At 34.0% G+C, this 15,442-nt stretch overlaps 2 protein-coding genes across 2 annotated transcripts; one reads left to right on the top strand and one right to left on the bottom strand.

The window, feature by feature from the left end:
- Positions 1 to 5,000: 5,000 nt before the first annotated feature.
- On the bottom strand, positions 5,001 to 6,223 carry LOC130731434 (60S acidic ribosomal protein P1-like). Its single transcript, XM_057583727.1, has 4 exons — positions 6,067 to 6,223; positions 5,903 to 5,978; positions 5,358 to 5,567; positions 5,001 to 5,261 (listed from the first exon to the last, which is right to left on the bottom strand). Exons 2-4 carry the CDS (start codon positions 5,969 to 5,971, stop codon positions 5,208 to 5,210), a joined length of 333 nt encoding a protein of 110 aa, XP_057439710.1. The 5' UTR covers positions 5,972 to 5,978; positions 6,067 to 6,223; the 3' UTR covers positions 5,001 to 5,207.
- A 7,914-nt stretch (positions 6,224 to 14,137) lies between these two features.
- On the top strand, positions 14,138 to 14,971 carry LOC130732766 (uncharacterized). Its single transcript, XM_057584756.1, has one exon. The coding sequence runs from the start codon at positions 14,193 to 14,195 to the stop codon at positions 14,889 to 14,891; it is 699 nt and encodes a 232-aa protein (XP_057440739.1). The 5' UTR covers positions 14,138 to 14,192; the 3' UTR covers positions 14,892 to 14,971.
- Positions 14,972 to 15,442: the final 471 nt, after the last annotated feature.

Genomic DNA, 15,442 nt, shown 5'->3' with positions numbered 1-15,442 from the left:
ACTTCGGGTGTGTTTGATAACTGTTTTTAAAAACAGTTTTCTGTTTTATAAAATTAAAAAACAAAAAATCTTGTTTGGTTAAGTTGTTTTCAAAAAATTAATTTAAAAACAGTTTCCTATTTTATTGTTTTTAAAACAGAAAAATCAGAACAAGAAAAAATTGTTTTTGTTTTCTATTTTCATATTTCTGTTTTGTAAACATGAAAACACGGAGAACAATTTGTTTTTTTTTCCTCTCATTAATGGCACTAATGGTAATTATTAGATATTAGAAAAATAGGTTTTCACGATTCCTCTGGTTTTCGTTTTCGCTCTGCAACGATGATGAGGCAGAGTGGGTTTTCATCGTCTCTGTCTTATTGCATCATTCCAATCTCCTCCTCTGCATCGCAAGTCTGTGGATTTTCATTGTCTCCTTCTTCTCCTCAGCCCGAGTCTTAGAGCCCCTGCCGCGATGCAAATGTTTCCGTATGGTGGGATCTAGATTCCTGCAAAGTCTCCGTCGGCGCCGGCTTCGACATCACCAAGATTCCGAAAAAAAAATTAAATCTGATGCAACCATGAGGAGTCGAATTGATTGATTGTACTGGTTATTATTTTTTTAAGTTCAAAAGCTTATCAAATTGAAGGAAGAATTGTTTGCAGAAGTAATACTGTAAGTTAGTGGACTGTGGAAGAATCAGAGCCCATGGTGAATCGGAAAAACTGCTAGCCATTTAAATCTTTGGATACCATTGAGAGATAATTCCAAGAGTTGTAGAAATTGTTATATAGGAGTAATTAGTAACATTGCTTAGTTGATGACTTGGTGGAGTCACTCTCATGGACAGATGATGATGTAGGTGTAATGGATGTGGCCTCTTGTGCGAAGGAGACTTGGGCTGTTGCTAAAGAGCTAGGTGTAGTTTTCAAAGATGAAGAGGAGGCTGCGATTAAGGGCCTTGAGGTTCAAATCAGGAGCTGTGGTTCGAGGCTTTTTTTTCTGATTCATTTTTCGGTGAGATTGGGTCTACTAGGCGTTTGTTTATTTGTTTCTCGGGTATTATGTTGCTAGTTGCTTTAATTGGCTGGTGCTAGCATATTTTAGGGGCATATGTGCATTGTATATGCTACTGAAGGTAGCATATTGATTGTGCTGCATAGTGGCTATTTGTCTTGGTTGTTGGAGGATTATGGTTACCCGTTTTGCCTCTGATAGCTAATAAAATCCACCAAGTCATCAAGGATTTGTATGCTGTGTGGATCTGCCTTGTTGGCTTTAGGGAACATTTAAAGTACAATGTGATATTTTTAGTGCTCTCTTTGACAAGGATGGAGGGATGGTTTAGAATCATGTTTTAAGTTCATCTTGTAGCAGTTAAGATTGTTCTTAGACATGTCTTGTATTTTATCTTTTTCTTTTTAAACTATCTACTTGTATTGGGTTGAAGTACCCCTTGTACTTCTCATTCAATACATTCTTTTGCCTATAAAAAAAAAAGGCTGCAGCTGTGTTGTCTTCAGTTTCTAGTTTTTTGGTGCTGCAATTCAAGATGTTGTGGGTGAGCATTAGTGATCTTATGTGGTATAGTTTGTGAGATGTTCATTTATGGTGGGGTTTTTGCAGGTGTTGTTTCTTTCTTTTGGGTTTTGCGATTCTATTGTGAATGGTTTGGAAAAGCCTGCGTGATGATGCTTACTTGGAAGGGCTATGTTCCCATGAAACAATTTTTATCAAATAAATCTGTTTTGTTTAAAAAAAAAACATTGCTGGGTTGATCTATATATGACTTATAATTTGCACACATCTCTATTTTCAATATTTCATTTAAATGTTTTAATTGATAACGTCCTTTGATAAGTTTCTCCAACATATAGGAGAAGACTATGTGTGGCTAGCAATACTCTAGAATTATAGGCATCCAAACAAGTTTTCTGTTTTATTGTTTTTAAAACATGTTTTTAGAATAAATTTATCAAACAAGTTTTTTTATTTTTTTATTTTCAAAACTGTTTTCAAAATCTAATTACCAAACAAGTTTTTTTCTTATATTGTTCTCAAGAATAGTTTTTAAAAACTATTTTACAAAACAATTTTGAAAACAAAAAAAATGAAAACACTTTCAAACAGGCCCTTCGTTTCTTGTTTTCATCTCTCAATCCCTTAAATTCTTGCAATTTTTTAATAGAACTTTCTATTAACTATAGGTAAAGTCACTATTTTTTTAACAAAGGATCTACTACGACACAATACACACTTTGTACTCTTCACAAATAAAATTCCTGAAATCTCATACTTCATTGTAATTAATCATTAAACTCTCACTGATAGTTGGTCAAGTGGATCAAATCACCCTCATGAGTGACAAGTGGATTGTCTTGTAAATATTGTGGCAAAAATAAAAACCCTATGTGTTAGTAACTCATGTCTAACATGATACATCAAACTCGCTTTACACTCACGAAAACTTGTCCCAAATATACGTACATAATAACATATGAAACCAACAAGATAGTAATAACTTTTGGACTTGGTAAGAGCGGATATATAGTGATTTAGCTACAACTAGTAAAAGATTCGATGTTGAAACTTGTAGATACTCAGGGACGTATCTAGGAAGGGGCTGGTAGGGGTCATTGCCCCCTCAAGAATTTTGAAATGTTCACCGACTATAAATATTTTTTCGAGCTAGAAAAAAGGATTTTTCCGTTCCAACAGAGACATTATCATTCAAATGTTTCCCGAGATCCTGATTTAGGAAAAATTTACAGTTTATCCGAGTTTTACCAGAAGTTAGTTGAAACTGAAAAAGTAACAATATTTCCACTTGTTAATAAATTAATACGTCTTGTTTTGACACTCCCTGTTTCAACAGCATCTACAGAGCGATCTTTTTCTGCAATGAAAGTTTTTAAGACTCGGCTTCACAACAAAATTGAAGATGATTTTCTTCGAAATTTATTAATTGTATATATCGAGAGAGAAATTACTGAAAAAAATATTTATTGATACAATAATAGATAAATTTAATACTATGAAAGAACGAAGAGTTGTATATTTTTTTATTATTTAAAGTTTATATATTATAAGATTTTTTTAGTCTTATATTTCGCCCCCAACAAAAAAAAATCCTGATACGCCCATGTAGATACTCATCATACAACGTGATTCAAGGTGGTAGAAGGTACTTTCAAAAAAAAAAGGTGGTAGAAGGTGAAAGATAAGTATCTTTGTAGACGATTATTATAAATTTATAACGAAAATATATAATCACTTAAAGACATACAATGGGTAGAGGATGTTTCCACCCATTAAACGATGAACAGTCAAGCTGAAAACCTTTTTTAAATGAAATTTTAATAGGATTGTACTCACCATTGATTTTTGAACATCGTACAAAGTCTAAATTTTTTGTCTCATCATTTCATAAACAATGGTTGGAATTATAAAAAGACATTAATAAGGTTCTTCGTAGTTTCTAACCATAGGGGAGGAACTATTAGAAGGCAAGTTGAGATTTGAAGGGAATGTGGACATAGGAATGTATCCAAAATATCAATTAACAATGCCTCATAAAATGATGTGGTTGTGGCATTTTTTTAAAAAAATGACTGAAAAACATGAGACTTCATTCATATAAAATATTGTAAAGCCACCTTCAATTTGGTAGCTCATGTTAAAGTTGTGAAACCTCATAGACTTGACAATGCATAGAGAGTGCAATTTTTTTTGTAGTATATCTTGAGATTCATTGTATGTAAAGAATACAATAGGTAAAAATGTTATCTCTTAAGATTCTTATAAGATGAAACTCAACAAGCATAGACATCTTTATTGAATACAATTCTGCAAGATATTCTACTCAAAACTAGTATATCTGAATATTCCTATTAGATAAAACTAGCATACATTATTGTAGATGTAGTAGAAATTTACAAACAAAAATAAAAAAACACTACACTGTAAAATTTCTTAGTGTGCTATGAGCCATGAAGCTTTTTAATCTTTTTGACATGTGAGAACTCATTCAGCACTTCATTGTAAACATTTATGCATAGAACCTATATTTGAAATACTATCAAGTAAGGGAGATGGGGAATAAATATGACAAACAAATACTACCACGTAAGATAGAAGGGGAATAAATATGTCAAGCATTAGGTAAACATTATAAATGAACATCTATGTTTTGATGTAATACTTGGCACTCGATATAAGTTTTGAATATGTTCAATGATCATTTGAAGACATGTGAAGGAATGACACAACTTATTTTTCAAAATGGACTCACCTTCCACTTCTACGAAAAACAATGTGTAAAACGTTCACTTAATATACTACAATTCAAAAGAAACCAAAAAAGGGTGGCCAATCATCACATGTACCATATGAGATCATTGAACATATTCATAACCGATCATTTAATCAGTTGCTCCAAAGAAAACTGACTCTAATGAAAATATTTACCAAAATGAAAGAGCAAGTCTTTTAATGCATAAAAATAACTTCTTACTAAAACATCCATTGATCATAACTCATAAGGATAAAAGGGTTAATTGGCCTACGAAATTATGCTGAGACAGCAAACAACATCGCTGATATTATCACCTAATGTAAAGTTTGACAAGTAGTATCTAGTATTTTCACCATCAACCTGAAAGTCATGCTACTAAGATCAACGCTGTATTCCCTAAACACTCAAGAAGACCAACTATAAAAGTTGGTAAGCAATCTGAATCAGGTAAGAAACATGAACACAACAATGAAGAAAAACTGAACCACGAAGAAAGGGAATACCATGAATATTTCTCATATCCAAATCCTCAAATGGACCTAATAAAACATTCGAAGTTCATAGCAGTACGAAATCAAAAGGTAACGAAATATAAGTAACTAACACATAAGAAAGCCGTGCTACTAAGATTAACACTGTATTCAAAACAATCAAGAAGACCAACTACAAAACTCGGTAAGCGATCTGAATCAGGTAAGAAACATAAACACAACAATGAACAAAAACTGAACCAGGGAAAATGGGAATAACATGAACATTTCTCATGTCTTAATCCTCAAATGGACATAAACAAAACATTCTGAAGTTCATAGCAGTACCGAATTAAAAGGTATCGAAATATAAGTAACTAACACATAAGAAAGCCTACAATATCCATTGAGTAAGTAACCTTAAAGAAGTGCAAAAATTGACCAGATTATATTAAAAGAGTTCCTAATCAAACAGGCTGAATCCCATATCATCGTCACTCTCTTCCTTGGGTTCTTCCTGCAAAAATGAAACAAACAATCGATTTAGACAACCAAGGTCAATAAGCCAGAGTTAAGCAGCAACAGAAAAACATCATTTCCACAAAAGAATTACCTTTTTCTCCTCAACTGGAGCAGCAGCAGAAGCGCCACCAGATGCAGCAGCAACTGGGGCAGCTGCAACAGCAACTGAACCACCACCGCCAGCAGCACTGGCAATCAAATCCTGAAGATTCTTCTTCTCAGCAAGTTTAGCAAATAAGGGTGCCCAATACGATTCTACCTTAACATTTGCCGTCTTCAACAAGGTAGAGATGTTATCAGCCTGTAGACAAACAACTTAAGGAGAAACACATCGCATTCAAAAAGAAAAGATTATCTACCATAATGTTGATTCTAAAGTCTAAACAGATAATGATGGATTATATTAGAGCAGTTATATTTCAACAAATTACGATGTTAACATTTCCAACAGACCCAGTTTCTTCTTCCTATAAAGAACGTTATTTTATTCTATTAATCCTATGAAACCAGTAGTTAATTCGATTCTAAATTCATGGCAACAGGTTAAAACTGAAGCTGAAATTAACCAATGATTTGAAACACTAAATTTACTGAAACAGAAGCGAATGGCAAAAAATAAAAATAAAAAAAGGATACAGTAGCAGCGATTTTATCATCCTCAAGGATGAGAAGGGCGTAGGAGCAAGCAGTCTCTCCGAGCGACATTTTGACACTACAAATCAATGAAACAATTGAAGAGAGGAGAAGGAGGATCTGATCAAAATCAACAATGATTAATCTGCGAAACTATAATTTGTTACCTGTGAAGGGAAACGAGATCGGAGATGCAACAAGAGTGAATTCAACCTGACGCAGCGCCGCGAGTCAAATGCCAGACTAGGGTTTCGAGGGTTTAAAAGGTCAGACAGAAGAACCAACCTCATGGTCATGGGCCTTATGTGTTAGGCCCGTTCTTAACAATTTCATTTATAATTTATTTATTTATTTTTCTGACCCACAAAACAAAAATTAATTGTTTTTCTTATTTGACAAAACACACACTAGAAGAGTCAGTTCAGTTCGACTAGGATTTGAGTCATTTTACTGGTCGGAATAATAACCATTGAAGCTGCTGGAGGACGTCATTAAAAAGTAACAAAATCAAGCGAACTAGTAAAAAAAAATGATCACCCAGTTTAAATCAAATCAACAAGTCGATTTACAATAAGCTATGCCGTTTTGCTTCTTATCCTTTAAGTAAAGGGTTTGAGACACAAACACACAAAAAAACTATCATTCATATCTCTTCCCGAACTCAAATTTCATTCCTTAACGCAACCATGGAGCTCCATTCATGGTTTGACCATTGGACGTTAAAGCAATATATCCACCCATTCAATGATCATTTCGAAGACAAGTTTATAGTGATGGTTGTGTAATCACCCTAGTCGTCCTATGCCACTAGAAGACGACCATGAGACTCTTTGCAAATGGTTTTATTAGTTGGTTGCGGCATGTTATTCGAGAGTGGAAACTGTATCTTCATCATCTGATCAGCATGTTGTCATTGGACAATGTGTCACTATCTTGGTCAGTTGTGGATGTAATTAACCTTGCTCGATCATGGGTACGTATCATTGTCGATTATAGCGAGGGCTTTTGAAATAGTTCGTTAGCTTTAGCAATTACTGAATGATGATCGACTGACATGAGAATTTATTTCTAGTCACTGACATTTAAAACAATAATCCTCTTGCTCTAACCATCACTAAGAGGGTTGATTGAGAGATGTGAGATGTAGTTGATTGTAGTTCGCACCTAAAACAAGAACAATGATAATAAAAAGAGAACATGTTGAGAATTGAGTCTGTTGGCGGCAAATCAACTCCTCAACATATATCATTATTAAAATAAATTGCTTTGAGGTATATTATGAGAAATAAAATAGAAGTAATTATTATTTTATTGTAATGGAAAAGCCCAATATGACCAGAAGTATGTGATGTCATATGTTTTTTTCTTTTGGTTTGGACAGCATGATGTCGTAAAATTAGTTAGTCACATATTGGGCTCATCACATGCCTCTGCCCACCATTGTTGAAAATGAACAGAGTGGTACGCAAATGGATATGGTGTTTCTCAGTCAATAATCAAACTTACGAAGCAGGCACAACTCAACCTTTAGTGACGTAAAAAAAATATCAATTTCAAACATAAACCCAGAAGTCTTTATTTAGAAAAAAATATATTTACTTAACTATTAATTTCAGTCTAAATCATCTGAGCAATCACTACTAAAAAAACTAAGAAGCGTTTTTTCGTTCAAACATAACTACCTGCTTGTTGTTGCCCTTTACTCTTTATCTATTAATTTGGGTTTCAATAAAAAAACATAACTACCTGCTTTGAGTTATGCAATAGATAAAACAAAGTGTATGATTAATTTTTCATGGCGAGTTCTAGTATGGCAACTTTAAATGTGTCTTGATCAAAAATTGAAATTGAGAAAGGTTCAAGAACAAATATAAGCAAAGACTTAACAAAATAAAAAAGAAAAATTCTTAATAAGCGAGTACATATACTCATTGTAAAATTTGTGATAAGCTAATGATAAAGGATCGTGATGACAATTACATGCATGTGTGTGTGAGAGACATCTATATAATTGTCAAATTTGTATGTGTTGTTTTTTATGAATACTAATAGTTTTGATCCAGCCATACAAGTAGTATCTTGGCTTCAAAAACATGAGCTCAGAAACTTACAAGTTACAATGACATTCAGAAACTTACATACACATATATATATATATATATATATATATATATATATATATGGAGATTTATTAATCATTCTTCACTATGTTCTTGAATTGTCCTTAAACCCCCACCCCTTGAATAATTGTTGGCCCTTTCTGAATCATCCTGAGCTGCTACACGAGCATGAAGCCTCCCCTTGGAACATTCTTGAACAATCAAACGGCCTAGTTGTTCTGAATTGCCATTGCCGCCGCTCATATCCACCTTCTCTATTAAATCCTTGAGTTGGCTCCTTGTCATTCGCACCTTAATGGTCACGCCTTGATCACGGACACCACGGAGTACAATAGGGTGCACCACTCCATTGTTGCTCCTCTTCTTTCCAAACCAAGAATTACCCATCGATCGTTCCTGTGTATATATGTAGAATCTATAATATCAGCTCGTAGCAATTTAACCTCTTTTCAGCTCCTCTGTTTGGATTTATATACTAGACAAATTTGGAGGCAATCAAGGAACCCGCCACCCTCATTAAATACGCAAACCTGTCACCAGAAAGTAACGTATCAATATTAAACATTATGGTTGAAAATTTGACATTAAGGTGTTATACCCATCCCATCCCATGGGATCAATCCAATGGACCGTTCTTCTGCCACACAAAATTGAATTCCGCACTGTCCTTATTTATTGTTCTGTTTATGGTTATCACTCATACCAGATTTGCTTCTATTTCAATTCAAATTTATTGCCTTTACGTTAGTCAGTAATAAATTAATAATTTTAACCACTAAACATTCTCTCAGAGATTGCGGTACATGTATGTGCATAGAGAGAATAGAGTTGCATAGAAAAAGACCAATGCATGACGCACAGGGGGAAGATATTATCATTTTTGCATGTTCCTTCTCCTATATACTCCATGCTCTGCATAATTGATACAATTCTTTTTTCTTGAAGAGTATGTCAGCAACAAAAATTCCCTTTGGTAAAATTAACAACATTCTTTTTCTTGATAATGAATTTTTAATGACTTTTTTAGTAAAAGCGATACATCCTCCTAAATTTAAAAATATCTGCAAAACATTCAATCTTGTCAAAATATGAAGTTACAATCTTGTCAAAAACTAAATTAAGTTAATATTTTATAGATAAGCTTATACATTTTTCAATGCGTTAAAAAGTAATTGGTTCAAGTCGTACATGCTTATTCCCCTTAAGCAGGGTCTCGGGTTTGAGTCTTGTGGATGGAAAAAACCTTCACTGAGAGAGTTAGCCCCACCATGATGTGGATGTTCTCGACTCGAGCAGGATTGCCTCCGAAGGAGGATACCTGTCTTGCACCAAAAAAAGTAAAAACTGTTAAGCACAGCCCATCATTATAATAAAAGTTCAATATGCTCAAGATCTTCCAATTCCAAGTACCAACCCAGCTTCATTGCCTCCACCACCAGTGATTTTCCCAGAATTTTCAGCATGCTCATCAGTTTAAGTTTTATAACATTTAAACAAGGGTGTAATGGTGTATTCAGCTTCAGGTAAGGGTTCATAATAAGTAATAACATTCACTAATAGTTGTTGAAACTTGAAACCAATGGAACCCCACCACACCTGCATAAATGCCTAGTCTAACCTGCTCTGCATGTATAAACTGGGATTTGAGGTTCATTGTACTGTTTTATAATTGCAGCTGCATTTCTTCATTGGTATATCTTTGCTGTTTGTTACTTGTTATAGAATCTGAAGGTGAACTAGTTTTCAAATTTCTTCTTTGTCTCTATGCAGCGCCTCCTAAACCTGATTTGCTAGAGTTGTGAATAGTTCACACTCTAGACCTTAAGCACTTGGCTTAAATTTTAAGTAAATCTCTTAAAAAACTTATAAGCTTGTACTAATTTCTTTGCACTTAATTTTCCCAGGAGAAAGACACTAGAAAGTTGAAACATTGAAAATATAAAATCATCTTGCATCATAAACTAATTCAAACAAGAGGAGCAGGTAATCTTTGGTTTTACAAATTATACCACTATCATGAAGAGATCTTCATTAACGATTGATGGTTAAAAGCAAAAAAAATCAGGAGATCATTTTAATCAAGATAATTAGATACAAATAAAATTCAGAGGGACTAAACTCATACTTCAAATTCTTCACTCAAACCTGTAGCTAGTTACAAGTCTTAATCATTGATTCAAATAGTTACCTGTCCAAAGGTATATGACATTGGATTATCTATGCAATATACCTTATAAAGTGTCAGCAAATCAAGGACCAGAAACAGAAAAACCAGAAATGTCAGCAAATCTATAAATAAACCCACAGATATAGTAAAAGTTTGGCTGTTTTGAATCAGTTGGACTACTATGATGTATTGTTAAAGTAAGCTTTCCAGGGGGGCTGGTCTCTTGAATCTTGATCAGATGGTCACGCTATATTGACAAAAAACTAAGAGTTATGCACATTTGACAAAAGAAGAGCAGAGAAGTATGCACAAATTATTCATCTTATAATAGTCTGGGTGTTTTGGTTAATCAGTTGGACTCTGATGTACTATTAGTCTGTTACAGCAGGCTTTCTAGGGGACCTGAACTCTTGAATCTTGATATGATATTCAAGCTATATTGACCAAAAAAAGAATGGGTTATGAACATTTGACAAAAGATGAGTGGAGTAGTATGCACATTCAAATCATTCATCTTATAGATCAAAAAAACAAAATGATTAATTTGTCTTTCATGTTTCTCCACTTGTCCTTCAAATCAACCTGACAAAAGTAATTTGATCTGTATCAAATGCATATGTTCAAATAGAAAATATCCATATACACCAAAAGAAGAAAAATAACCATATGCTTACATTAGTTCTCCTTTCAAATACATCTTTGTGAGCATTTATAATCTTTTTCCATTGCGCTCCAAATCTGAACAAGAGTAGATAAAAAAACAAAAAGTTCCACATTCCCTCAAACTGTGATTGTTGTAACCAATCAATCAAAACTAAACAAACAAGAGTTCCTCATTCCATCAATAAATTGCCATTCATCAAGACCAAAATGAATAACAATGTAAAAGCATGAAGAGATGAGAAATACTACAAATTAGGTAAAATTTGTGTCACGAAAATAGACAATGTAAAATTATTATTGAGCTAGTTAGAACAACCACATACTCATTGACGGCTTTTTGTACAGTCTCGGCTTCCAATGGACTCCACATTTTTCTTTTTCTCCTTATTATAACCTTTGGTGGTCCATGCTTCTTTATAGGAGAAAATCTCTTCCTCTTTGGGCGAGAGCGATTTGATGTTCCCCCCTGTAAGTCATTTACAGAATCATCCAATTGCAAAAGAAATTAAATAACTATATGCCAACTTAAGAGTCAGAACATTACATGCATGGTTACCTCATAAGCATGAGCACTTGTAGTTTTTGGTGGAACATCACTCAGGGAAGGTGTTGGTGGATTAATTTCCTCAATTGCACTAGTAGTGCACTTGCCATCATGCTGAGTTTCTACTGAGAACAAAATGATGGAAAAAATCCATTTTGATTAAAAAGTGCTAATTTTGGGTTACCAAATTGTGTTATAATTTTTTAGTGTGAATGACTAGGAATCAATGTCCAACGCTCCTAAACCGAGAACAGGGCTCATACTCAAATGCTAGTCTTGCGTTTAAGCACCTGATTGTTCTTCATATTTTCTATTACAATAACAAACTGCTAACAAATAAAGTAAGAAGAACTAGAAACATTCCCATGTAGCCTGTAGGTGCTTCACTGTGCACTCTATCGTGAATGTAAGCGTTTGTTGTTCCCTTGTGCGTGTAGAACTCCATCGTCCAGCGTAAATCATCATCATCACCTTCCATTTTACAAGCTTCCCTTGTACTGAAGCTTTTCCTTCTTCAAGATTATATTTCTACCTAAGTTGGGGATGTGATTTTTGAGGGTGAAATTGAATTTACGAAAGCGGTTCTTTTCTTTTTGTTTCAGGTAAAAGACAAGTTTTGGTGGCTACGGTTCACTCACTACCGGTTTATCCTTATTGGATGCAAGCAAATTAATATACATAAATAGTAATTTTTTTTTTGAAAGGTATACATATAGTAATTAAATATTATAAAATTATATTTATATACTTCCTTAGTTCCTTAGGTTATTTCACTTATTTGTTAAATAATGCTAATATATTATAATTTAGATTTTTTAATATATGGTTAGTTAACCGGTTCAACCATTGACTCATTGGTTGAACTAATAACCCATTAACTAATACTCTGACCGAGTCAACGATCGAGTCAAGTTTAATAATACTGCTCGTTACCACAGGTCAACGCATTATGTTATTTTGCTTACAAAAAGGTAACTACAAATCACTCAACAATACAACCCTCAATTACAGGGAATTATGTACACGATCTTTTGAGGAAAAGTGGTAAATTTTTACCTAATCTATTTTTTTTTCTATTTAATTGAGAAGCTTGACGTGAATGATGATTTTTTTATGAATTCTAATTTATTTAAATTTTAAATGGAAACTAGGAAAAAGTGAGGTGAGATCATGAGAGATATACACTATTGTTTTGACTTATATGAGGCTTAAATTTTTATTTTCGACTACTCTAAAGTGAGATTACTCACTTCACTTTATACGACAAAGTAAGTATCTCAACAATTAATTGAGTTTTACTATTGAATTTTTAAAGTACGTAATCGATATTAATGATTGTGATGCACTGCTTTATTCTTTAAAATGTTTCTCTCACTCTATTAAATCCAAAATTTGTGAACTGCATTGGTGAAGTAAGAAAAATTGCATTCAAATATGTGAATCAATATGTAAACTTACCAACGACATGTAACATAAATCTCCAAGAAAAGCAACTACAGTATACCTCAACCACCTAAGCCATTCGATTGCGAACCACCATGAATCTCCCCTGAGGGCTTTCGGGTGACAATTTGCACACTAGCCATTATGATTCCTTTTGTTTTTCGAGAAAAGAAAGCTTGGTTGCCCGAGGCTTAGTCGGCTTGGGAGGGAAGCAATTGGAAGGTTGAGGCGTGGGCTAAATTGGATTTAACAAAATCAAGGGAGTGTGAGTGATACATAGGGCTGGTTTGTTTGAAGTTTTCAAAACACTTTTCAAAACACTAAAAACATGATTGATACGATCTGCTTTTAAAAATTGTTTTTGAAATCATTTTCAGTTTTTAAAACTAAAAAACCCAAACAACTAAAAGATGTTTTTAGTTTTTGTTTTTACTTTTCATATATCAGTTTTCTAAATATTTGAAAACATGTCATTGAAACAGTTTTCTTCTTCTAAAAATTGTTTATGAAAACTGTTTCAAAAATTGAAAACTAAAACTGCAATCAACCATGTTACACCTCATCTTCTCTTCCATCTCATTTTTTCTTTATATCTCTTATTTTTCTATCACGTTACTTGTCATATCACTCATCTCTTCCTAGTAGGCAAATTAGAAGTGTGAAGATAACTTTTTTAGTTCGAGTTATGATATATTCACACATTGATCACTTCTTTTACACATTTATTTTATATTTATTTCTCTCTTCCTTTTCAATCAAATCACATATCATATCTTTATTTTTCTCTATTTTCTTCTTATCTTTATTTCCTCTACCTATTCACCTCGATTTAAAGTGTGAACACAACAATATTGAGTAATAACTAATTCACAACTCAATTCTTTTGTATCTCATTTCCACATATTTTTTTTCATATCTCTCTACATTTTATGTCAAATCACATGTGATATTACTCATCACTTATGCCTTTTCTCTTCCTATTTGAGGTGAATAACATATGCAAAGTTGCAAACCAAACATTATTCAAACAATATTGTATCACTAATCCTTTCCACGAATCCATCATACCGTTGAATGACAAGATCATTCAAACGTTGACATTATGCAATGTATACTTTCTTCTTCATATCATAATGCTAGGCTATAATTAGCATTTTGAAATTTTAACTTGACAACAGACGATTGCGTTTTAGACGATCATAAACAAATTAGAAAGATGATAATTTGCAGAAAAAGGTATCTTACTTTGCTAAAAGTACAAACTAAGTGGGTCCAGTTCACTACAAAACCAATCAATGATACAAAAAAATTACTCCCAAAGGTTCGAAAAGAATGAAGAAAGGGATTTGATGCTTTATGTGTCGGCCAGTTATTCTTCCCAAACAATCCAACATAAACCAGAAGAAAGCAAGAAACATTCTCACCCTTCAATTCAATCCATTGATCATGGGGAACTGCGTGTTCAAAGGAAGTCATGGCTCTGTTTTGGATGACAACATGGTGAAGGTGGCAACCTCCAACGGAGGGATCATGGAGCTGTGCACACCCATTACCGCAGATTGCATAACCATCGAATTCCCCGGCCACGGAATCTACCGGAGCCGCCGGGACTTGTTCTCGGAGCCTCTCCACCCCAACGAAGAGCTTCATGCTGGTGAGCTCTACCACCTCCTCCCTCTCAACCCTTTTTCCAGGTTGTCATCCAGAAACAGCATGGCCAGACAACTGTCTAACAATTCTTCAGCAACCTTAACACCGTACCGGATGTCTACCTACGACAACAACAAAAGCAAGATGTGGTCGGAAACAGGGCAACAAGTGTTTCCAATTAGGTGTAACAATAAAAGCACGGGAGTGTGGAAGGTGAAGTTGGTAATATGCCCGGAGCAGCTGTCGGAGATTCTGTCGCAGGAGTCACGGACGGAGGCGCTCATAGAGAGCATCAGGACGGTGGCCAAGTGCGGCAATAGGGTGCCATCGGAGGCCGCCGGTTCCGATCACTGGAGTGTTTCCAGCAGCTGGAATACTAATGGCTCTGTAATTGAGAATATGTAGACTAAATTAATAGCCACGGTTATATTACCATGTGTATCAATATGTTTTTAATCATTGTTATAATAATTTCGTTCTCTCCCTCCAGAAATTTTTATAATATGTGCATTTTCTTATCTCCTTTTTTTTCCTTCCTCTGAAATTTTTATTTTCTTATCTGAAATTTTTATTTTCTTATCTCTTTTTTTCCTTCCTAAGGAATTTTTATCCCTAATCCAGTTAAATCACTCCCAAGAGTCCGGTACATCACCATAGAATCCCGGCAGTGCGTCATAAAATTGCCCCGGATACTTGTGAAAAACTTGTAATGAAAGCGTTGTATCTTTTGACGAGCCATCTGATTGAACGGGATGTGAATACATCGCCTGCTAATTTGGATGCGTATGTTTAGATCGCCCTGAAAGTTAGACTAAACTCTAATAACATGTTAGAATTTGATATTTTATTTATAAACGAATTTGATAGACTTAATTGTATCTTAAAAACCAGCTTAAGAGGTGAAGATTGTTATCACATAGATAAGAGCTCTCTTCACTGTATATCTTTAATCAATT

Source organism: Lotus japonicus, chromosome 1 (genome assembly GCF_012489685.1).
Source record: "Lotus japonicus ecotype B-129 chromosome 1, LjGifu_v1.2".
In the NCBI taxonomy this organism is placed as follows: Eukaryota; Viridiplantae; Streptophyta; class Magnoliopsida; order Fabales; family Fabaceae; genus Lotus; species Lotus japonicus.
Note: the sequence above shows the minus strand (reverse complement) of the source record. Positions and strands in the feature narration are given on the sequence as shown.

Coding starts and splice junctions, on each gene's coding strand:
- LOC130731434 (XM_057583727.1), bottom strand. CDS start 5,971: ATGTCGCTCGGAGAGACTGCTTGCTCCTACGCCCTTCTCATCCTTGAG. Junction 5,568..5,902: donor ATGATAAAATCGCTGCTACT/GTATCCTTTTTT, acceptor GTTTGTCTACAG/GCTGATAACATCTCTACCTT. Junction 5,262..5,357: donor CTCCAGTTGAGGAGAAAAAG/GTAATTCTTTTG, acceptor TCATTTTTGCAG/GAAGAACCCAAGGAAGAGAG.
- LOC130732766 (XM_057584756.1), top strand. CDS start 14,193: ATGTGTCGGCCAGTTATTCTTCCCAAACAATCCAACATAAACCAGAAG.